Below are 24,218 nucleotides of genomic sequence, written 5' to 3' on the forward strand. Positions count from 1 at the left end.
TCGAACTATGGCAATGCCTCTCATACATCTATTCTTAAGTTCTCTAAGGAATAAAACATTAAGAGAGAAGTGGATTAGGAACATACATCATAAATATTTCTACAAAACAGTAGTGTGCATATGTCATCTGAGAGTCTGAGATTAGGAAAGACTATTTTTTCTAATTCTAAATGGTGAATCTATTCGTATTCCTCGAAAAAAATTCCATTTAGATAGATGTATGTAATTTCCATTTATTTTGGAAAGACCACCTATATTTACAGGCTGCCGCTAAGAACAAGGTAAAACATATCAATTTTATGTACATATGTATTAATAAAAGAACATTCAAAATTAGCTGTAGAGGTGGTGCCTTATGATCTTGATGTGCTTCAAAGTGTCGCGTGATTTAGATGCAATTGTAGTTTGAAAGAATCTCTTCTTGCCAGCGGGAACATTTGGCTAGATCTTGGTGTATAACAAAACTTATAGTGTGACAGATGGAGCAGTCTGGTGTTACACAGAAGAAATAGTGACTTCCAGGGATTAGCTTCGTTTGTAACTCAGGGGTTTTATTGTACCAATACCTTCGGATTCATGCTGTGGATATCTGTTATCAAGCAGTCTACACCAAATTGAAGCTCGTCCATGTAGGTTAAAGACATCATTGTTTAGAGTCAATAGAGTTGTTTTACTCATGTTCTTCAATGGGGAAAATTCTATTATATCTTTAGTGTCTGAACGCTTCATTGCTAAGTTTACCATCATGGTTGGAAGTGCTACTAAATCATATGTCAACACCAGATATTGTGTTGCTCTTTCAGTGGTATCAACACGTGACGCCGGGCTGAGTAGCTCAGACGGTTGAAGCTCTGGCCTTCTGATCCCAACTTGGCGGGTTTGATCCCCGCTCAGTCCGGCAGTATTTGAAGGTGCTCAAATACGTCAGCCTCGTGTCGGTAAATTTATTAGCAGGTAGAACAACTCCCGCGGGACTAAATTCCGACATCTCCGAAAACCATGAGTTGGTTTATCGTCGAAATGAAGTTATGGCGTGCTACCCTAACCTTCATCAGTCGGCAGCTACTGCGCCCACGACGTCCACCACTTGGTTTTGATATTACCGTTGTGATAGTACATATATCACACCCCCGAATTATATGTAGAAGTTAGAGATATTATTGTCAGTATTCGATTTATTATTATTATTATTATTATTATTATTATTATTATTATTATTATTATCATTATTATTATCAGTATTTCATTTGTATATTTAGCCATTTATATTGGTAAGCTGGAAGATATCCACATATGTAGGTATGAGTAATTTGTTTTGCACGAGTGGGAAAACATTGCTTTAATAACTCTGGTAATTTGGTTCAGTCATGTGGCTACCCCAGTGTTTGTTGTGATGTACTTGTGTCGGGATATTCAGTGAGTCATGTATATATCCCAGCCTGATGAGATGAGCTTGTTGTTGTATTAGGGAAATTCGATGATTCATGTAAAACTCCCGAGTGTTTGTTTATAACTTGGGAGAAAGACTAGGGTTCCCTCATGATTGGCTGGCAAGCACCAATCCAGACGTATCATCTGAGAGGAGGGGGATGTTGATGTCTATAAAAGTTGATCATACGGCGGCAACCAGGGTGATTGTAAAGGAACGAGAAGGAAGATAACTACAATCAGCGACACTGCATAAGAGAACTACAACTGACGCACTGTACGGGAAGGAAGTGGTGCTGATACACGGTACTGGAGTGACACGGCTGCAATGGACTGGACTTCAAACGTTCGTGGAGCGTAGTCTTGTTATGTTCGTGGAAAGTGTCTGATTGTGGAGAGTGCTTGCGCATTAAGTATTGTAGCACTTGTGGCGGCCTAGCATTATATGTTGGTAAAAGCTATCTCAGACTTTCCATAATTTATGTTGAGGATCGACAGACGTGTGTATATATCTTTACAACAACTGTTAAAATATGTGAACACAGTAGTACAAGGTACAGTATCTGTGTGATGTGATAACTGCCGATTATGAGAATCGGTAAGTCGAATTGATATAGAGACAGTGAAGGGTATTTATCTTCATACATGTACATTGTTCATCGGACTATCTACAAATGGTAGCTTAGTTCTCGCTTTCGTTTTCCCACGATTTTCATTATTGTTGTTGTTGTAAATATGGAGTCTTCCAGCAATATTTTAGGTGTGTATTATATGTATAATGTTGTATGTTGATGAGGTGCTCATGCACGGAATTTGTTCAGAATATAGTTAGCTATTTTAGAATCAGTGGAGTTATTGATGAACCTAGGTGCAGTTCCTACCTAATTAGTCGTTTTCAGGAGGTTAGGTAAGGCCTGCAGCAGATGTACCAGTACGCAGCATTATGTACACGCCCTGGGATATAAAGTTTATCATGCTCTTATCTAAATTCGAGGGATCCATTCTGGTGAACTCTGGCGCCCATACTACGGACATTTCGATTAAATATTTTTATTAATTTATTTCAAGTATTTTATCAAGTTTTTTAGCAATATTTTTTATTTACATATTTTATTCATGATTATATTTATTATTATCATCAAAAAGTTACACCGTCTGATATATCGTAGTCGGTCTTGGCTAGATTCTTGTTAGTTTAATTAGATTAATGGGTTGCCTGCAACTTCCACACAGGAATACATTAAAAAATTACATTATTGATAGTGGTATTATGTGATTTAAACCTATTCGTTTTCTGTAAATTTGCCCTTCGTTGTAGCAGTTTTTATGAGTATATCAGCTGAAAATAAACATCTAGCGGCGAATTCGGAAACTCTCCACGACCCCGTCAGCTGGCCAGCAGTTTCAGGCCTTGTACAGTATATCACGTAGGTAACGGCCTAGGTCACGGAAAAGCCTCTTACACACGGTAACGTCACTGAAGGCCGTAGAACTTTTCTCATAATAAGTCTTGCGAGTATCTATGGCCGTCCATTTTGTTGAACGGCGTAGCTCTGAGAAAGTGGGTTCGAACTACACTGCCGGCAGCCCCGAAGATGGTTTTCCGTCGTTTCCCCTTTTTCACTCTAGGAAAATACTGGGGCTGTGCCTTAATCAAGGCCACGGCCGCTTCCTTTCCATTCCTGAACCGTTCCTATCCTATCGTCGCCATAAGACCTATCTGCGTCGGTGTGACGTGAAGCAAATTGTAAAATAAAATAAAAGATTGGACGTATATCTTGATAGGTGGGGGTATCTTGTGACGTGGCATGGGTGTGCTGTGTACTGGATCAGCTGCCATGTTGTTGGACGTATATCTTGATAGGTGGGGCTATCTTGTGACGTGGCATGGGTATGTTGTGTACTGTATCAGCTGCCATATTGTTGGACGTATATCTAAATAGGTGGGGCTATCTTGTGACGTGGCATGGGTATGTTGTGTACTGTATCAGCTGCCATATTGTTGGACTATATCTAAATAGGTGGGGCTATCTTGTGACGTGGCATGGGTATGTTGTGTACTGTATCAGCTGCCATGTTGTTGGACGTATATCTTGATAGGCGGGGCTATCTTGTGACGTGGCATGGGTATGTTGTGTACTGTATCAGCTGCCATGTTGTTGGACGTATATCTTGATAGGTGGGGCTATCTTGTGACGTGGCATGGGTATGCAGTGTACTGTATCAGCTGCCATGTTGTTGGACGTATATCTTGATAGGTGGGGCTATCTTGTGACGTGGCATGGGTATGCTGTGTACTGTATCAGCTACCATGTTGTTGGACGTATATCTTGATAGGTGGGGCTATCTTGTGACGTGGCATGGGTATGCTGTGTACTGTATCAGCTGCCATGTTGTTGGACGTATATCTTGATAGGTGGGGCTATCCTGTGACGTGGCATGGGTATGCTGTGTACTGGATCAGCTGCCATGTTGTTGGACGTATATCATGATAGATGGGGCTATCTTGTGACGTGGCATGGGTATGCTGTGTACTGTATCAGCTACCATGTTGTTGGACGTATATCTTGATAGGTGGGGCTATCTTGTGACGTGGCATGGGTATGTTGTGTACTGTATCAGCTGCCATGTTGTTGGACGTATATCTTGATAGGTGGGGCTATCTTGTGACGTGGCATGGGTATGCTATGTACTGGATCAGCTGCCATATTGTTGGACGTATATCATGATAGGCGGGGTTATCCTGTGACGTGGTATGGGTATGTTGTGTACTGGATCAGCTGCCATATTGTTGGACGTAGATCATTACGCTACTTAATTATTTCGATTTATCGAAACTCTTTATCTCCCCTGTGGGTGATATTCTCTTCATTTTGTTTTACGACGCACCGACACAGATAGGTCTAATAATGTTACTGCTTTTTATGTTCCACTAAGTACTTTTTTACTGTTTTCGGAGACGTCGACGTGTCAGAATTTAGTCCCGCAGTAGTTCTTGTACGTGGCAATAAATTTACCGAAACGAGGCTGACGTATTTGAGTACCTTCAAATACCATCGGACTGAGCCAGCAACCACTCAGCCCGGCACAGATAGGTCTTATGGCGACGATGGAATTGAAAAAGGCCCAGGACTTGGAAGGAAGCAACCGTGGCCTTAATTAAGGTACAGCCTCCAGCATTTGTCTGATGTGACAATGGGAAACCATGGAAAACCAACTTCAGAGCTGCCGACAGGGAGATTCGAATCCAATATCTTCCGGATGCAAGTTGGCGGTTACGTAACCCAAACCTCACAGCCATTCGCTCGGTTATGGGTGGAGTGAAAGGATGTATTTTCTGATCCCTTACATGTCGTAAGAGGCTACTAAGAGGGTAAAAACCAAAGAATCTGTACTCGCTGTCTCGTCTTCCAAGCCCAAAAACATATCCAAGATTCTATGCTTTTCCGTGTAGAGGAGAAATGTAACATGTATGACATTTTTTTGCAAGTAGATTAACGTCGCACTAACACATTTAAAGTTTTCGGTGACGCAGGTATGGGGAAGGGCTAGGATTGGCAAGGTAACGGGCGTGGTTTTAATAAGGTTCATCCCCAGCATTTGCGTGGTGTGTAAATGGGAAACCATGGAAAACCACTTGCGGGGCTGCCGACGATGTGATTCAAACCCACAATCTTCCGAATGCAAGCTCGCAGTTACGCGACCCTAATAGCACGGAACTGATAGCTGAAGGAAGACTTCATGTCGACTCACAAACATAACGTTGCATAATAATTAATACGCAACAATGTAAGTAGAGAGTCTTTTCAGCAAATACGTAGAAGTACTATGGACTAGATTTTCTTTCCTACCTGCTTTACGTCGCACCGACACAGATAGGTCTTATGGCGACGATGGGATAAGAAATACCTAGGAATTGGAAGGAAGCGGCCGTGGCTTGAATTAAGGTACAGCCCCAGTATCTGCCTGATGTGAAAATGGGAAACCACGGAAAACCATCTTCAGGGCTGTCGACAGTGGGATTCGAACCCACTATCTCCCGGATGCAAGCTCATAGCCGCGCGCCCCTAACCGCACGGCCAGCTAATTATGTTGTAAAATGAATGCCAAATTATATGAAATGTATATAGAAGACATACATACACACATACATACATACATACATACATACATACATACATACATACATACATACATACATACATACATACATACATACTGTTACGAAATATAAAACTCCATTTCTTTCATTACTTTATACTTAAGGATGACCTAATAAAAGCATACACATATATTTAAACACAAACAATTCTGACCAGTTATGAATGGCCACAATAATTATCAGTCTATTTACAAATCTCTCTACCTTCTGGCACAGCAAGGGTCCATCCCATTGCTTTACCGGGGACACTAATCCTTACTTTCACTTCCACCCAATTCCAGTCACCACCTACAGCCACTGTGTGCAGACAGCTGGATCTGAACATAGTGTCCCTGTCTATACAACACACGACGATTGTTTGTCGGGTCGACTCCAATGATAGTCCAGTACTTCACACAGTCAGATGAAGTGGACAACAATCAGAAACAGCTCATCAGAATCTAACAGCAGTACGATACTCACAACAGCGAATATTGACACACGTTCAATTATCCTCACGCTCATGATAACTGCTTCAATCGTTGATTCACGGCGGTCCTCAATCCATAGAAGTACGCACACACAGCACTCTAAGGCAGTACACAGTCGTCTATCCCATACGCCGTCTTCCATGCAACTACTCACTGGACACTCCGGCACCACAACCACAGCTCCTCGTTCAGACCTCGGTTGGACACTGGCGACAGCCAATACTTCTATCGCCCTCAGCCCAGCCATCGAACCCCAACTCACTGAGTGTCACAATGACTCCACCTCGGAGCCCAACTGTCACTCCGAGTCCAACACGTGACTGAATATCCGCGGCTGGTCTTCCTTTTTATAGCTCGCGTAATCTGATCCAGAAATTTCACGATGTCACTGGAGGCAGAACATTCCCGCTGAATCTCAAAGAAACACACAGGGAAGCCGGCCGCCGAGAACAATGCACGGTAAGGCCGGCCCCACCCCACAGGCCGGCTGAGAGATTCCGGGTCGTCTCAGTCACCAGCCCCTTCCTGGCTGCCACGGGGCTGGCACGTAACAATACATACATGTGAATTATAGACTGTTAAGCCTTTCAGCGTTCAGTCTACAAGGCTCTGTGAATTTATCAAACGCCGCCACAATCCTCTATTTGTAACTAGTTCTGTGGTCTCGTTTAGTTCTATACCTCTTTAAATCGTTAAAAACGGAGTCTAAATCACGTTATCTTGGTTTTCCTCTACTTCTCTTATCCTTCACAGCAGAGTCTATTATTCTCCTAGGTAACCTATCCTCCTCCATTCGTCTTATATGACCCCACCACCGAAGCCGGTTTATGCGTATAGCTTCATTTATTGAATTCCTTCCTAACTCTGATTTTATCTCCTCATTCCGAGTACCCTCCTGACATTGTTCCCACCTGTTTGTACCAGCAATCATTCTCGCTACACTCGCGTCTGTTACTTCTAATTTATGAATGAGATAACCCGAGTCCAGCCAGCTTCGCTCCCATAAAGCAAAGACCGATGTAAAGATAATTCCGTCCGACAGCTGACTTCCTTCTTACAGAATACTGACGATCGCAACTACGAGCTCTACTGCACCGTAATTCAATCTCACTTACTAAACTACCATCCAGGGAGAACAAGACAAAGACAAAGACAAGGTCACCTCCGTACAGGCCATGAAGGCCCTTGGAGGAGTGGAAGGTAAAGACTTCCACCATTCCGCCATATGCACCTCCGGAAGTGGAAATCTCGTTTCTTAAATTTTACGACTTCCTGACGGGGATTCGAACCCACGTCCTTCCGGGCGAACCGAGCATGACTTTACCGCCTCGGCCAGGCAGCTCCTATCCAGGGAGAACACACATCCTAAATACTTGAAATTATCTACCTGTTCCAGTTCTGTATCCCCAATCTCACATTCACTAACTAAAATAAAAATTATAGGAAAAAATATTTTGAGTATAAGTAAAGTGGAACCTCGATATCTGGAATCACCTCGGGAGCTAAATTGTATTTCAAGTTATCGAAATTTCGAGTTAGAGAGAATATCGTTTTTGAGCATGTATAGCACACAATTGAATCATATGCATATACGGGTTTATACTGAATACATTATTTTTAACAGTATTTAAAAATATACAAACTCTAATTTACGGTATCACTTTAATTATAACCCTTAATATAGTAACTTTTAGGATACAGAACACGCAGTAGTGAAATAAGAAACATAACTCCGTTAACACCTTTGGAAAAAATCCGTTAGTCTCTTCTGTTTGTTGCTGTTAAGGGGGGGACCTAGCTTAACACGGGGAAAATAGGCCAATATTCATTCGATTGTTATATATGCTACAAACGTTGTTGACAAATGCTGCACATATCCCAGTATTGGCACACTTCAGAGCAATCAGAAGCAACTTCAATCATGTCAAAATTCTAATTATAACATTTTCAAATAAAATATTCAAAATGTCCTGCCTTTTTAACAATATATCACGGTTTCCTTCGTAACCCTCTTACTGATTCACGGGTAATTATGAATTTTTCAGAGTTCCCTCCCATAATGTTGTACCTCGTTCAGATCAATAGAATTTAAATGATATTTTATATACATTTTTATTTAAAAAGCTATAAATATTTTCTGGTGCTCGGAATAAAAACGCGACAAAAAATCTAAATCACAGTCTATGTTAATGATTGAGGTTCATTTTGTAGCAGGAGTTTTGATGCACACTTTAAAAAAGGAAAAGTACGAAAATTCTTATAAACTTGGAATTTATAAGGGAAACAGTGATATATTGTTAAAAAGACAGGAAATTTTGAACATTTTATTTTAAAATATTAAAATTATTAAAATTCTGACATTATTAAAGTTGCTTCTGGCGGCCAGGAAACATGCCGATACTGGGATATGTGCAGCAATAGTCAACAACAATTGTAGCATATTTAACAATCGAATGAATATTAACCTATTTTTTCCTTTGTTAAGCTGGGTCTCCCCCCTTAAACTTTCCTCCCTTCACGTTGAAACTTCTCGTCAATACCACGTAGCCGAGATTCGTAAATGGAACTTGTCATCTGCGACTTCAGGGGTTGCTTTCGTACGTGACCGGTAATTAATTCACACCCGAGAAACAACGAGGCTTCGCCGATTTTCCGATCACTAGAATTTTTTAGTTTCTCGGTTCCTATGATATTAGCTCCCAGCATCACTGTGACCCATTCTTTACTTGTTAATTGTTCCTCACAAACCATAAATGCCGTATTGCACAGTTCATGTTGCACAAAGTTCGAGTTGCAAAGTATTTTTAGTTTCAAGGGAGAAGATATTTGCTTCTAGAAATCGAGAAATTTGTGTAACCGAATTTCGAGTAGGAATAAATACACGTGATGAATAGGTCAAACGGCTGGGAAGTTCGAGATACTGAAAATTCGACTAATGGAGGTTCGAGAAATCGAAGTTCAACTGTATATTTTAAGAAGATAAATCAGAACGACCTTTATAACGCAGCAACGTAGTCTGAGCAGGACGTAGTGGTGCTGCTGATATCGCTCCAGAACTTCCCCTTCTTTTAAGAAAATTTTAAAAACAGGAAAATTAAGGCTATTAAAATGGGATATTGTATTTCTTCTTTGCAAAAAGGCCTGCTAAGGACCACATGCCAATTTCAATTCCCCCTTCCTTGTTCTATCCTTTTCCGTTCTTTGCAATATTCCTTCACCATTGCACTATGCTTTAGTCTTCTCTCCTCAGACCACTTGGGACCACAGTATCCCATACCTGTTGTAGGAGGCGACTAAAAGAGGCACCAGGAGCTCTCAACTTGGGAGCGTGGGTTGCAACCACGGGGCCATTAGCTGAGTCGTGGCAGTGCTTCCACTTATTTGTGCCAGGTTCCTCATTTTATCTATCTTATCCGACCTCCCTTGGTGAACTCTTGTTCTTTTCCGATACCGATGATATTAAAGGGAGTCTTCCATTTACATGCCCTTCGTGCATCCCTTCCATTTCTCTCTCTGAGTAGTGTTATATGGAGGATGGTTGCCTAGTTGTACTTCCTCCCAAAACAACGATCACCACCTTGTAATCACTTCCTTGGAATCCTTCCATTCTTAAAATTCTCTCTTTCTATAGTTTCCTCTTCTCTTATTTTCTTTCTAAATCTTTCTTGACCTCTTGTACCCACTTCGTTGTTGACTGCTCCCAAAGTTTCTTGAATACCTGTTTAGTCAATCTGTTATCTGTATTTCGTTCTACAAGGATATTATGCAAGACAGATTTTTTAGTACCGAGCGAGATAGCCGTGTGGCTAGAATCGCGCAACTTTGAGCTTGCATTCGAGAGATAGTAGGTTAGAATCCTACCATCGGCAAAATGATCACAATTAGTAATATGGCAATGTTCATAATGCGTTGCTGTCTGTGGTCAGCTTATAGGTAATACGTCCAACAAGATGTGGGCAGAAGGACAAATGGCTTCTATTAACAAGGAGGATGGTGTCCAAAGTTAAGGTCTTTTTACACAGGAAAATGAGAGGATACTTGAAGTAGTAATGGAAAAGATACAATAATAAATTGCATAGGCTGTTTAATTAGCTAGATATAGTTAAATACATACACATTTACAAATCATGCTGGGCAGGATTTATCATAAAAATCGATGACAACATAACCGCTAAGGAAGTACTAAAAAGAAGGCCAGAAAAGTCAAGTCTGGGTGTGATGAATTAAGGATTGCGACCATGAATAATAGAAGAAACTTCTGAAGAAACCAAGGCCCAAACCGGGATGTCATACCGATGATAATAATCATCATCACCACCGTAAAATAAATAAAACAATCGTAGGCAGAACAAACAGTTATAAATAATTTTATTAAATTATATTAAATACAGTATTACATTTAATTCGTTAAATAACATAAAATTAATAATATACATTACACCAAATTAACATCAAAATATTAAACAAGATGTTAAAATGAAACAATAATACAAGCAAACAATAAGTCGTTTGTTTAACAGGAACAAGGGAACAGATCTTTATATGATTTCAATTTTTTTATATTGATGCTACACATACAAACAATTTATTTATGAGTACACTATACAATATAACATTTTCATATCCTTGCACATGTAATTAAATAATGTTCTTAACCATTGGGTCATTACAAACTCATGGAATGTTCGAGAAGGTGCGGGCGCTGTACTTGGAGAACTCCGGATTTTCAGACACTACTGTGACAGACGGCAATAGTTTCGCATACGGTATATAAGATTTATACCTAAGTCTTCTTAGTTTAATTTGTATCATAATAACTTAAATGTAGAATTATTTTACAATCGGAAAATTCTGAGAAGATGACGTTGCCAACAGCGCAATAAAGACTCGTTCCTATGTCTCTAAGTCGTAAAAAAAACGGCTCTCATTGCTGTGTTTGTCTCTCTTTTAAATTACACAAAGTCAAATAGCTCTTGATTCTTGCGATAAATTCAAATCTTGCGATTGTAAAGTCTGCTATATCAACGCCTTTGCACAGACTGTCAAGTTTTTTTAATTTTTTTTATTTTTGTGTTCAGGACAAAGTCCACTCAGTCAGTGAATTATGTAAGGAAGGGATTAATTTATTTTATTTGTTGTTGGGATACAAGAGAGGCGGACTCATCTTCTTGTCATAAGGCCCTTTTCGACTTCCAGTGGTTCTCGTAAATAGGCCATGGAACAGAAGGAGATAGGACTGGTATAGTTGTGGTACTGTAAGTTCGATGCAAGGTACTTATACAATGCAACAGATTTATTTCAAGTTTCACTAGGTGCTGATTGGGCACAGAGAAAAGGAAAATAGTATTAGTAAATCAAACTTGTGACAAAGAGAACAGATAACGCGCACTCAGTTCTATAATGTACACTAGTGGATTATTTCAAACAAGAGAATATGGGTATGATTAGAAACACTGAAGACTGCATTACATTTAAACGTTAGTACAAAAGCCATTCAAATGCAAATCGGAAACGTTAATTTACATAATTTATGGAACATTTATGGATTTCTGGTTGGGCTAAAGACTTCTTTTTTTTCTTTTTTTCTTTTTCAGAAATCTGGACTAAGAAAAACATGTATAATGGAAATTGCAATCACAGCGTTGAGGTGTTTAGCTCTTTCTTCGAAGTCATCTCTATACAATTAATTCATCTTGTGTTGGTGGCATTAATTGAATACGTAATTAGGGTGTGTCAATAATTTTGTTAAAAGTATGCTTTGTCACTTGTGGTAAGACAGTTGCGTCACCTTCTTCTGAACTCTAGGAATTCGTTCTAATGTGCACGCAAATTCTGTGACTATGATAACATTGTATGATTTAAAACGTGACCTTTAGGTCTTCGGTTCAGGGGGTCTCGCGTTCGATTTAGGCCGGTCGGGGATTTTAATCGCGTCTGATTAATTCGTCTGACTCGGGGACTGGGAATTTATGTTTGTCTCAACACTTTCCTCTTCATATTCAGATAACATTCTACACTACGAACCATCATAGACAATAGTCATTACATCCCTCCATATAGTGTTGGCGTCAGGAAGAGCATCCGACTGTAAAACATGCCCAAATCCACATAGAGTGACACAGTTCGCATCTGTGACCCTAGCAGTGTGGGACAAGCGGTAGAAGAAGAACTGATCGTTTGAAATTAAACCAAAGTTGTATTTATTGGATAATACCTCATGAATTAACAAAAATAATTTAATATTTTCTCAGCTACACAGAGAAACATCGAATTATGGATATGCTTTTAGGCTTAGAAGAAATAATTTTCGGTTCCTTCCGCAGTGTTCAGAACTTTCATATTAATATTGTCCCGTTAAAATTATAAGTCATTGCTTTGTTTACAGCCTCTCTTTTGTTTGTCTAATACGTTCAGCATCAACATCTTCCAAAAAAAAAATGTCTTTCCGTCCACCAAAACTGGGTCGTTCTTCCATCCATATGACGTACACCGGCTGCCTTGTAATGGTGTCGGTTTTTGCCCACGCTGTTATTTCAGATAGATCCCCTAGCCCAAAAGCATACCCATTTTAAAAGGCTAGATGGTACATAATAAGGGGTATAATTATGTATCAGAGTAATAATGTTGTCTGTGGTGGAATTATTGAACTTGTTAACTTCAGCTGCAAATCGCGTGATATTAGGCCTAGTTCTTTCCCGTTTTCTCCTACGTCTTAAATAATGTAAGCGTGTTTTGGAATCACTTTCAGCGGTAGAGCCGCCGCAACAAATTTCTGTAGCCCCATAATTAGGCTAATAAATCGTTGCTGGGGATAGCGCAGGCCTCCTCTATCCGACTGTCTGATTAAGTTCATCAATGGGGATGCATTAAGTGAGGTTGAAACGTTACTCAAGCACGTGCTGCATTGTTTTTTCTTCGATTACACGCACTAAATAACCACTCACTAATGCATGAGAAGCAGTTTCCAAAGTGACACACAGTGAGTCAGGGGTCTCACGAACATCTTCCAGTAAATCAAGTACATACTCAGCGGGCATCACTGGTTCTGTTTCGTCAAGTCCGGGAGAGGATACTGAGGCAGAAAATTTTGAATTTTGCTTGTGGATAACGTTAGCACCATCGGTGGACATTAAAATACCGGATTTCAGAATTCTCTTTATGGAATTCTGAGTAGCCCGGGAGTCAGTCATGTCATTGCACCCTCCTCCCATTCTTAAAGAACATGGCTTCAACTGGATCTCCTGAAAAAGCCCGTGTCATGGAATGAAATACTACGGCATTCTGGTTTCACTTTCTTTGATTTTCAGAAAGGCACGCAGCAGTACACCATTTTCACTGGAAACAAATACAGTACTACCCTATTTCCCGCTATTTCATTCCGACAGTTCAGGAGAAGGTTGGTGCTGCCACCTGCTGTGGGTATTTGTAAACGGAGGGTTTCATTTAGTGCCATGTTAAAATGTTGTAATGAGCAGGCAGTATAAGCAGCCATCGGATGCAGATCGAGCAGGCAGTGATCTAAAGGCAGTGTATCTGAAAGTAACGCTATTGGTCGATGTTTGGAGAAAGGATTAGGAACATGGCGGCGAACAAAAATAACGTATTAGAATAAGGAAACTGAATACAAACACAACAATTGCACTGAATTTTACAGCTATAATCCTTGAACTCAAGCAGTTATACGTGTGGTCTAATGCAATCATTAATCATTTCGTAATATGGCAAGATACTTATTACTTACCTGTATATGAAATATAGGTATCGTCAATGTACACAGAACGGTATGTAGGTATTTTCTTCCGAGTGATGAAGTTTACTGATTTCACTCCGTTGAAATTCTGTTTGAAGTTGTTCTGTTAACTACTTTTCCCGGGTTTCGGCATCACTATGTCGTGTTGACGTGAAAGGGAGAGCACAACAGAACACCGTGTTCTTCTTATGTGATTGCTTTAATTATTTATTTTCAAAGAGCGTATAAACAAGAACACTTTCAATATACTTTCCAATGAGTGTTTATATCAATGTTTCACCTTTTCACCGAGTGTTTTGTCCCTTAAAAGCCTTGCATACCCAGGATTCATACGTAGCCACCTTATTCATTCATATAAGGATGTCCCCGGCTGGTGAACGGAGCATGTTTGAAGACATTACGTTTCCTCGAGAACTACTTATCGGATTTTGAAAAAAAAATCACACTCCTGAATTTACAATGTCTATGACTCTAACGCAGGGCCTCTCAAACGACCAAAATATCACGCGTGCAAACCGAGGCACAGAGGTACTGTGCACTGTGCATCCGTCCAACTCGGCTCGGTTCGGACGAGCGTTTTGTCTCGGCCCAACTCGGCTAAGCTCCGCTCAAACTCGGCTCGGATTACGGAGCGCTGCAGAGCGAGTGAGGAAGGGGAAAACAGGCGGAGCGAGAGAGACAGGTGTAGAGAAAGACACAGAGCTATTGTTCAAAATCGAGGAGTGGGGGATCTGCACTCTGGTCAACCTAGCGAAGTTGACTTATGCACCTTGCACCGTGCAATGCACCGGCGCGTGCACCCTGAGAGGAACTGTTCTAACGTTAGGCGTAGAAAAGAGTGCAGTTCCATTTTAAAAACGAAGTTCGTACTCTTTATCTCGGCAGACACTCTGGAGAAGTTCTGCAAGTTTCATTATGTGCCCGTTGGTAACATTCTTAAAAGTGTCCGGATCCAAGGGGTCCCGGATTCGATTCCCGGCTGGTTCGAGGATTTTAATCTTTATTGGTTAATTTTGATCTTCGGTGGCTAGCTGTGTGTGCCGTCCTAGGGCCCCATTCTCACAGGTGCGCAGGTCGCCTGTCAGGTGTCAACTCAAAAGACATGCAGCAGGCCTCTTCGGAGGCTTATGAGTAATTTGAGGTGGATATTGTAGCTGCCTAACGCTGTACATGAAAGAAAGCGAACATGATTTTCTACACTCGTTAACTCTTCTATGCAGTATGTTGCATTTTGTTACATACATTCCATAATAATAATAAGAAGAAGAAGCAGAAGAAGGAGAAGAAGAAGAAGAAGCTCCGAAAGACTATGGCCCATCAAGCGACCGCTGCTCATCCCGAATGCCTCCATATTACGATGTGTAGTGTGGTTTGCACGACGAATCCGTCCCGCCGTTATTTTTAGCTTTTTAAGACCGGGGCCGCCATCTCGCCTTCAGATAGCTCCTCAATTGTAATCACGTAGGCTGAGTGGACCTCACATCCAGGTAGAAGTCACTGACCTGGCCGGGAATCGAAGCCGAAGACTCCGGGTAGGAGGCATAATTGCTACCCCTACACTGCGGGGTCGTTAATAATAATAATAATAATAATAATAATAATAATAATAATAATAGTAATAATAATAATAATAATAACCCCGTGCATTCAAATGAATCGCCTGGAAGAACGCTATCTAACACACAATGTTGGCAACAACTATTTCAAGAAGTTTAGACTTTTATCCATAGATGTCTCTATTAAAAAACTGATGTCATGCGTTTTAGTGTAGAGTGTAACTACTAAAAATTTTAAGAAATTTTGTATTTATAGGTTTTCTAAACTGAATCAATTATTCTTTCTTTTTGATATTTCTAAGGTTGCAACACTTCTAGCTCTTCCCGCCAACTTGCATTTCAACCAATAGAAAAATGCATGTATTTATTTTTCTGCCAATCACATGCTTCTTGTAACTTTCTCATTGCCCAATAAAATGAGAGGATGTGTCTGGTTTTAGTCCAGAGCCTTCTCGAAACTTCCTCTCGGGTATAAAAGTTAACGCTTTTTCGAGCTAACTTGTCTTATTGATCGTCTTGTTACTGAGTGTGTGTGTTAAGAGAGAAGGCGGGGGCCTCATCAATCGGCAGTCAGAACATCAGCTAAGGTAATTGCCACCATTTTTCTAACTCAGTAGTTATATCTGCAAGCTAACTCGAGGGGAAGGTCTCCAATTCTTAACAATGTAACAATTTCCTAAAATGTAAACTTTTCTTTCTTCTCATGTAAAAGTTCAAGTAAGTCAAAAGTACTTAAGCTGAAAACCGGGGATAGGAAGTGCGTTACCCTCTCAAATTACCCTTCAGTTTAATCTGGAGGTGACTACGTTTTGGTAACTGTTTTCACTATTGTAAATTATAACTTAACTTGTCCATGTAGTCACCTCAGCAGTTTGGGATTAGCGTCTGTCTCGTCGGACCACAAGCCCAAGTAGCATTTTAATCTTTGATTTCAAGGAGCGTAAGTTTCCGCCTCCATATATTTTGATTTTTGTGCCAGTAATTGAACCTGTTAATTTCCACAAAGGCCCGGTAGAATGGGTACTCGATACTCCTGTATTATTTCTTCCATGTGAACTTAAAAGAAAACTGATATGGTCTTGTTAAACGTAGGTTGTGCCTAGAGAGGCCTCAAAGTGTAAATGTTGTTGTGCAAAGACGCTCTAATCTCTCATGTAAAAGTTAAAGGTTGCCTTGTTTAGGCTGTAAGGGTTTGGGAGCGCAGTCTCGATCGAGGATAGAGGCTCTTTCTTGTAATGTGAAAGATATTTGTGTGAATTTCGAATGGTGCCTTTTGGAAGGCCGTAACTTGTAACCTTTGGAGCAAATGGTGCTCTATATCCCGTAGAAGAAATTGTGAGATATTCTTCTTGAATGTTTTGGAAAGGAGCCTCAGTGCTCGTGGGAATTATCTATTTAAAGAAAGACAAGCTCAGGTTCCTAATGTGTTACTGGTTGGATATGTTTTTGATGTGACCTACGTTGTACCTGATCTATTTCTGTAAATGAAATACTGTTTTCGCAAAGAGAATTGATTGTTAAAATTTAATTTCTGAAAAGAAAACCAAAGGATAGAAAAAGATAACCCATTCAAGCCAGCACCTTCTTTCACCTCTCTGTTCCACGCAAACACAGTAATAATAATAATAATAATAATAATAATAATAATAATAATAATAATAATAATAATAATAATAATAATAATAATAATAATAATAATAACACCGAGCTCGATAGCTGCAGTCCCTTAAGTGCGGCCAATATCCAGTATTCGGGAGATAGTAGGTTCGAACCCCACTGTCGGCAGCCCTGAAAATGGTTTTCCGTGGTTTTCCATTTTCACACCAGGAAAATGCTCGGGCTGTACCTTAATTAAGGCCACGGCCGCTTCCTTCCCACTCCTAGCCCTTTCCTGTCCGATCGTCGCCGTAAGACCTATCTGTGTCGGTGCGACGTAAAACAACTAGCAAATAATAATAATAATAATAATAATAATAATAATAATAATATGGGGTTAGCCTCCGTGTTGCAGACATATTGATTGTTCACTATTTAGGCTGATTGCGTGGCAATTTCTACCAGATGGTAGAGAAACCGAAGCTCTGCTGGGTGACCTATTGTTGAGATTTTAACTAATTTTGTCAGGTTAACACCAAATGTGTCAAGCAGAGATCTGTTACATGCCGACATCCTACTGCATGGGGTACCGAACGGACAATTTTCCACTTTTCAATAATCACGTCTACCTCTGTCAGCTTTGAACCCACGATCTTAGGATCTCATGGCCGGCCTCTACTACCGACCCGCAAAAGGAGCTCTACAAATTGAATCAAGACGTCTAATCAACATTTCCATTTTTCTTGTTAGCTATTATACTGAATAGGAGTTCAGATCTTACAGAACTAAGTTCACGTGTTTTTGTAATCGCAGCCATTAAGTTCAGAAAGATCATACAAGGCTATACCGACGTATTATTTGAAATAAGGTAATGTCTTTAAGAACATTGTCTAATTATATGATCCTTTAGAGGGAAAAAGTTTAGATATGACCACAAAGTTGGCACCCAAATCCGATGAACAAGTTCTTGTGTACAGTTATACTCTGTATGATCGACAATCAAACACTGATGAGGAATTTGGAAGTGAAATTACGTCTTTTTTCATACCTGTGTGTTATTTCCAATTGATATGAAGAAAACTCAGTGTAAATTCTGATATAGTTGGACTAGGTACTTGGATGTTTTCCGTTTTTTATTTGAATGGCTTTTAAATTTAACCTAAAGATCTCATGAAGTTAATGCCAAAATCCGACGAATCATAATCGTAATCAGAATAGTCAATGTCATCTATGCAAGAGGAACTGCACCGGTGAGGCATGGAATTAATCTCATCCAAGAGATATTTACCAGGACCCATAAAAAGACTGTACGGAAGATTGATCTCCTTATGTGCAATTATTTTATAATCAGGGTTCAAGAAGTGTTGCGAAATACCTACAGAAAGTAAGCTCTCCAGTGCCTTTACCTGGACAGCTGTCGGTGCGTATTTTTGAAAATCACCGATAAAGCTGATTCCAATGTTTTTGAATCTGACAAACCCAATGTGGCAGTTGGTCACGTTCGGTCCCCGGCCGATATAGACCTTTCCATCGCCACAGATGTAATAGTTATCACACATATCAGGTAAACCCTCTTCTTCCATGGAGGACATCTGAATAAATTTCATCGTCTCGGAGCACGAATCTTGATCAAAGCCAGGTCCGGTGCCAGTCTGGGTTATAACCACGTAAGGGCTTGGCTCTAGACGTAAGTTGATGGAAGTAGGTGGTACACCACCCCATTCACTCTTCGGCACCATTTTGAGGTCGTTCTGCAACAGCGTAGAATCATCTGTTCAGGGCAGAAAAAAGTGACATTAGTAAGATTATGTTAGTAATGGTGGTAGTGATCAGGGCCGGCGACAAGATGGGGGGAGGTGCAGAAGGAGAAAATGCCCAGGGAGCCCGGGACCCAAAAAATGAATTAAAAATTTAAATTTAAAATTTAAATCAATTTAAATGCCAATAAGAATACAAAATGTTGTTTAAAACGCGAAGAAACAAATCAAGAGAGAGCGTGTCTCAGTGTGCAGCAGAGAAGTATGAAGTTAGCGTTGTTGTTGTTGTTGTTGTTGTTACAAATGTTATACCAATTTTATACTATACTGTATTTTGAAGGAGGGAGGGGGGGGGGGTAATTGCGAAAGAATATGCACTAACTTTCCAACAAAGTGGCACAAAGGTTACTACTCAAATGTACCACAATGTTTGCTTCGAAAGATACACCAAAAAATACATCCACTTTACACCAAGACAGCATCAATTTTGAACCATTATAATATTTGTGAGGCAAATACGAAGAACATTGTACAAAATCTGCACTAAAATGACACCAAGGTGATTCCACAAATGCACCCAAATCCTTGATGTAACTTTGGAGCATTTTTGAAGCAAATTTGGTTTAACAGTGGTGTTGACAATAAAGAAGGTTGAAAGGAAAAACTTTGGCGCGAAATTGGTGCAGAAATTTTCTGATTAATGTACTTCATTTTTGGTGTAACTATGGTGTAAAATTTAACTTCTCTTGCACCAACTTGGTATAAATATGGTGTAAATTTATGTGAAAAAATATGTGGTGTAATTATGGTGCATTTTTCATTGGTGTTAAATCGGTGCATCCATTATTGCTTTTGCACTACATTAGCACCACTAACACACCAAGTTTGCACCCATAAACATTTTGCACCAATTTTAGGCCATTATTACACCAATGTTTGGTGCAAACTCCGCCGCCAAGGACTGATAATCAGTTATGTCCTGGTTATAAAATAACCTGCAAGTTCGCAGTTCTGGTCTAAATTAAGTGAGGGGGAGGGAGAACCAGTATTTAGGGGCGCGGACCCCTCATTTGCCCCGGGGCCCGAGAATCCTGTTACCAGGCCTGGTAGTGATTGTCGGTTTAAGGCACAAGGCAATAGTGCTATGAGAAAAACTGAAAGGGAGGAAATGGAGGCCTTCTAGCACATCGAGAATAATTTATCGACGTAAGAAATAAATACAAAAACATACTAATAATATATGACTTTGCTGGCAGGACCTAATGTTTACAGTGCACTACGTCTTCTGGCATGGGCTAGAGCCATTTTGTTACGGTACTTTCATTGATCTTTCTCTGTCTTATCCTTGGCTTTGAAAATATAAAAGTGACTGAGGTATGATCGATGCTAGTAATGCCATTCCTTCTGCAGCCAGTCCCTGCTATGAATGGTGTGAAAATGTAGCTCATAAGGTCGGTTGGTGCATGCATTTCAGTGGGCTTGGCAGACTAATACGTAATAGCAACTTCTGGCTCGGTGAGGAAAGCAACGGGAAACTACTTCACTTCTCATTTCCGTAGTGCGCCTCTTCAGTGATGCCTAGGCCATCTATGACAGCTGATGGCGGAGCTGTTGAGGATCCAACCAGCCTTAAGGCTGAAGACTGAACATACACTAATAATAATGAAATAAACATCCTCAGCGTGTTTCCAGTCATTTTAGAATTTGCTTTGCTTCGCAGCGACACAGGTAGGTCTTATGGCGACGATGGGACAGGAAATGGCTAAGAGTAGGAAAGAAGCGACTGTGGCCTTAATTAAGGTGCCTGGTCTAAAATGGAAAACCACGGAAAACCATCTTCAGGGCTGCCGACGGCGAGGTTCGAACCTACTATCTCCCGTATCCGAGCAGAGAACTATGTGCCCCAAATCGTGCATTATTATTATTATTATTATTATTATTATTATTATTATTATTATTATTATTATTATTATTATTATTATTATTATTATTATTATGGTTCATGGTGGGGGTCACTGTAGTCACGTCCTAGTTCGTGAACCATGGGCAACGGCTGAATAGCCTAGTAAGTGGTCCTGAGAGTCGGGATACCAGTCGCTACGGAATGGGAATTGACATCTCGGTCATATTCTGAGTCATGGCCCTCCTTGTGCTCAGCCAGCTAGGACTATACAATCCACCGGTGGTCCCTAACCCGTTAGGGGAGAAATCCTCACTTGGACTATGTGTAAGTAGGATAGCATCCTGCTTCACAGAATTCTCCGAGCTCAGAACATTTTAAGCAAGCCTCAGACCTATGAAAGTAATGAAGTCCCACTCCCATTTGACAGGTGAGGGACTCCTTGGAAACAACTTGGCGATTGGGAGCTATCAATATTAATGGGGCTTATGGATGAAAGTAGAACTGGCTGAATCAGTAAAGAGGATGCATCTGGATAAGCTAGAAGTCAATGATATTAGGGTAAGGGGAGATAACGGGGAAGAGATAGATTATAAAGTGTACTTGACGGGTGTTAAAAATGGAAGGGCAGAGTCTGGGGTAGGCCTGTTCATCAGGAATACTATTACAGGCAACATAGTTTGTTTTAGGTACATAAATGAGCGAATTATATAGGTAGATTTGGCAGTTGGAGGAATTAGTCTAATTGCACAAAAGAGTGACTGAATGGGTGGCTATATTTCTAGAAAATAGATCTCAGAGAATTAGACTAGTGAAGCTTTATCTGACCCTGTAAATATTAAGTGGGGAATTCCTCAAGTCAGTATTATTTGACCTTTATATTTTCTGATACGAAGGTACGAAGGTCGATCAAATATAAACGGAATTTTTGTTCCTTTTCTTGTTTTGTTTATTGGAACTTGCTTTACGTCGCACCGACACAGATAGGTCTTATGGCGACGATCTCATAGGTCTAGGAGTGGGAAGGAATCGGCCGTGGCCTTAATTAAGGAACAGCCCCAGCATTTGCCTGGTGTGAAAATGGTAAACCACGGAAAACCATCTTCAGGGCTACCGACAGTGGGGCTCGATCCCACTATCTCCCGGATGCAAGCTCACAGCTGCGCACTCCTAACCGCACGGCATTTTTCTTCCTGAACATCAACAGTTGGTAGGACTGCCCCGGCGCTTCTGCTATGCTTAGGTGGGACCGTTACAAGTGTGGAGAGTGTGCTGTTAGATATTTTCCGCCGTTTCATCAGTAACGCTCACTATGTCGGAGCAACAGGTGCACCCCTCCACTGCGTAATTATAAAATTTCTTGCTCATGAAGGAGTTACAGCGGCGGAAATTTCCCAGAGATTGACTACACAGTTTGGTGATCAAACATTGTCAAAAACGCGTGTGTTTGTCTGGCATAAGAAAGTTCAAGGAAAGACGAGAACGTGTGGAAAATCAGCAACACAATCGCCATCCTCGGGCCGGCATTACAGACGAAAACATTCATGTGGTTAAAGACATTATTGACGATGATCGACGGGTGAGAGTATCAGAAATAGCAGAACAAATCGGAATCAGTTATGGCAGCTGTCAAGCAATCATCACAAACGACCTACAGTTCTGTAAAGTGTGTGTGCTCTGTCTCCAAGCTACAGGAAATGCACTGGATTACACTTGAGCATCCTCCTTACAGCCCGGACTTATCGCCCTGCGATTTCCATTTGTTCGGACCGCTTAAAGAAGCCCTACGAGGGCAACGATTTGAAGATGACAAGAGTGTGGAAGACTTCATGCGCAAGTGGCTGGTGAGACGACCCTGCTACCCATACGCTGTGACAAATGCATTTCCAAGGCAGGAAACTATGTGGAAAAAAATAAATTGTAATTGTCTTGTGTTTTTCAATAAATTAATTTAAATAAAACATGAAATCCCGTTTATATTTGTTCCCCCGTCGTATATAATTGATATGAGTAAAGAAGTGGAATTAGAGACAAGGCTTTTTGCAGATGATGTAATTCTGTATAGAGTAATAAATAACTTACAAGATTGTGAGAAACTGCCAAATGACCTCGATAATATTGTGAGATGGGCAGTAGGCAATGGTATGATGATAAACTGAGTTAAAAGTTAGGTTGTGAGTTTCACAAGAGAAGTCCACTTAGTGTTATTTACTGCGTTGATGGGGTAATTAAAATTAAGAGGTCTTTTCCTATTTCCTATTAACAAATGACCGCGCTGTTGGCAGCTTTGCAATGCGGTATCCGTCACCAGTGTTCAAGTGTGTACACTCCAGTTCAAACAAAGGTACCGTTTCTCGAGCGGTGTTAGCCCTGGACCACACCCGGGTGAAACTCTATTGGGGCTTTCGGTTGCAATCTGTAGCTAGCTTCAAGTAGTTCAGTCACTTCTTTTAGATCGCGCTGGAGGTCATTCACAGCGTAAAGGTAGCTGTAAGCAGGTTCTGTAGATCGCAGGCAAGTAGGCATGAAATGAGATATTTTAATATTTAGAGGCTGTTTGACTTGTCCGACTCCTTCACTGAATGGTGAGCGTTGAAGCCTTCGGTTCAGAGGGTTCCGGGTTCGATTTCTGGCCGGGTAGGGGATTTTAATTGTGTCTGATTAATTATTCTGGCTCGGGGACTGAGTCTTTGTGTTTGTCCTCACACTTTCCTCTTCATATTCAGAGAACATACTACACTATCAACCACCACAGAAACACACAATAGTGATTACATCCCTCCATAAAGGGCTGGCGTCAAGAAGGACACCCGGCCATAAAACAGGGCCAAATCCACATGTGCAACGCAATTCGCACCCGCGACCCCACAAAAATGGGAAAAGCGGTAGAAGAGAAGAAGAAGAGGCTGTTTGACTCGATGTTAAGTATTTCAAAGTCTAACTTCAATCAGTGGGCCCTTCTGACAAATAATTAGTAATATACTGTTTAACATCAAGCATTGTGGAGATAATATTGCTGAATTGCACTAAATCTTTTTGTTTTACAAGTTGCTTTACGTCGCACAGACACAGATAGGTCTTATGGCGACGGTGGGATAGGAAAGGGCTAGGAGTGGGAAGGAAGTGGCCGTGGCCTTAATTAAGGTACAGCATTTGCCTCGTGTAAAAATGAGAAACCACGGAAAACCATCTTCAGGGCTGCCGGCAGTGGGGCTAGAACCCACTCTCTCCCGAATACTGGATACTGGCCGCACTTAAGCGAGTGCAGCTATCGAGCTCGGTGCATTAAATCGACTTCACCCAATCGATTAATCCTGTTAGATCTCATTCATACCGATTTTAATCGATAGTTCCCATGATGCTATTTGTATTGTTTGAATTCCGAGTGCCCGTGTGCCTGTGCTGTAAATCCTAGTTCCTTGTGCTTGTTTCTTAGAAATATATCTTCGCCGGTCTTCCTGAAATCCTGTATTTCCTGTTTGAGCACATCTCAGGGGCTGGAGGCTGAATTGCTTTATTAATGTATTTCTATATATAATTCTATATTTAATGCTGTATTTTTAATACCATGTGGTACTTGGATACTGCTGTAATACTCA

The 24,218-nt window shown here is 40.7% G+C and overlaps 1 protein-coding gene across 3 annotated transcripts in view; it reads right to left on the bottom strand.

The window, feature by feature from the left end:
* Positions 1–10,411: 10,411 nt before the first annotated feature.
* LOC136873694 (peptidoglycan-recognition protein LE) overlaps positions 10,412–24,218 on the bottom strand; it is a 65,198-nt gene continuing 51,391 nt past the window's right edge. For 2 of the 3 annotated variants that reach the window (XM_067146822.2, XM_067146821.2), the window contains exon 4: positions 10,412–18,733. In XM_067146822.2, the coding sequence (XP_067002923.2) occupies positions 18,117–18,733 (617 nt within the window). In that variant the 3' untranslated portion in view covers positions 10,412–18,116. The remainder of the gene's footprint in view (positions 18,734–24,218) is intronic. The other variant, XM_067146823.2, reaches the window with a different exon arrangement.

This window comes from Anabrus simplex, chromosome 5, assembly GCF_040414725.1.
Source record: "Anabrus simplex isolate iqAnaSimp1 chromosome 5, ASM4041472v1, whole genome shotgun sequence".
Lineage (NCBI taxonomy): Eukaryota > Metazoa > Arthropoda > Insecta > Orthoptera > Tettigoniidae > Anabrus > Anabrus simplex.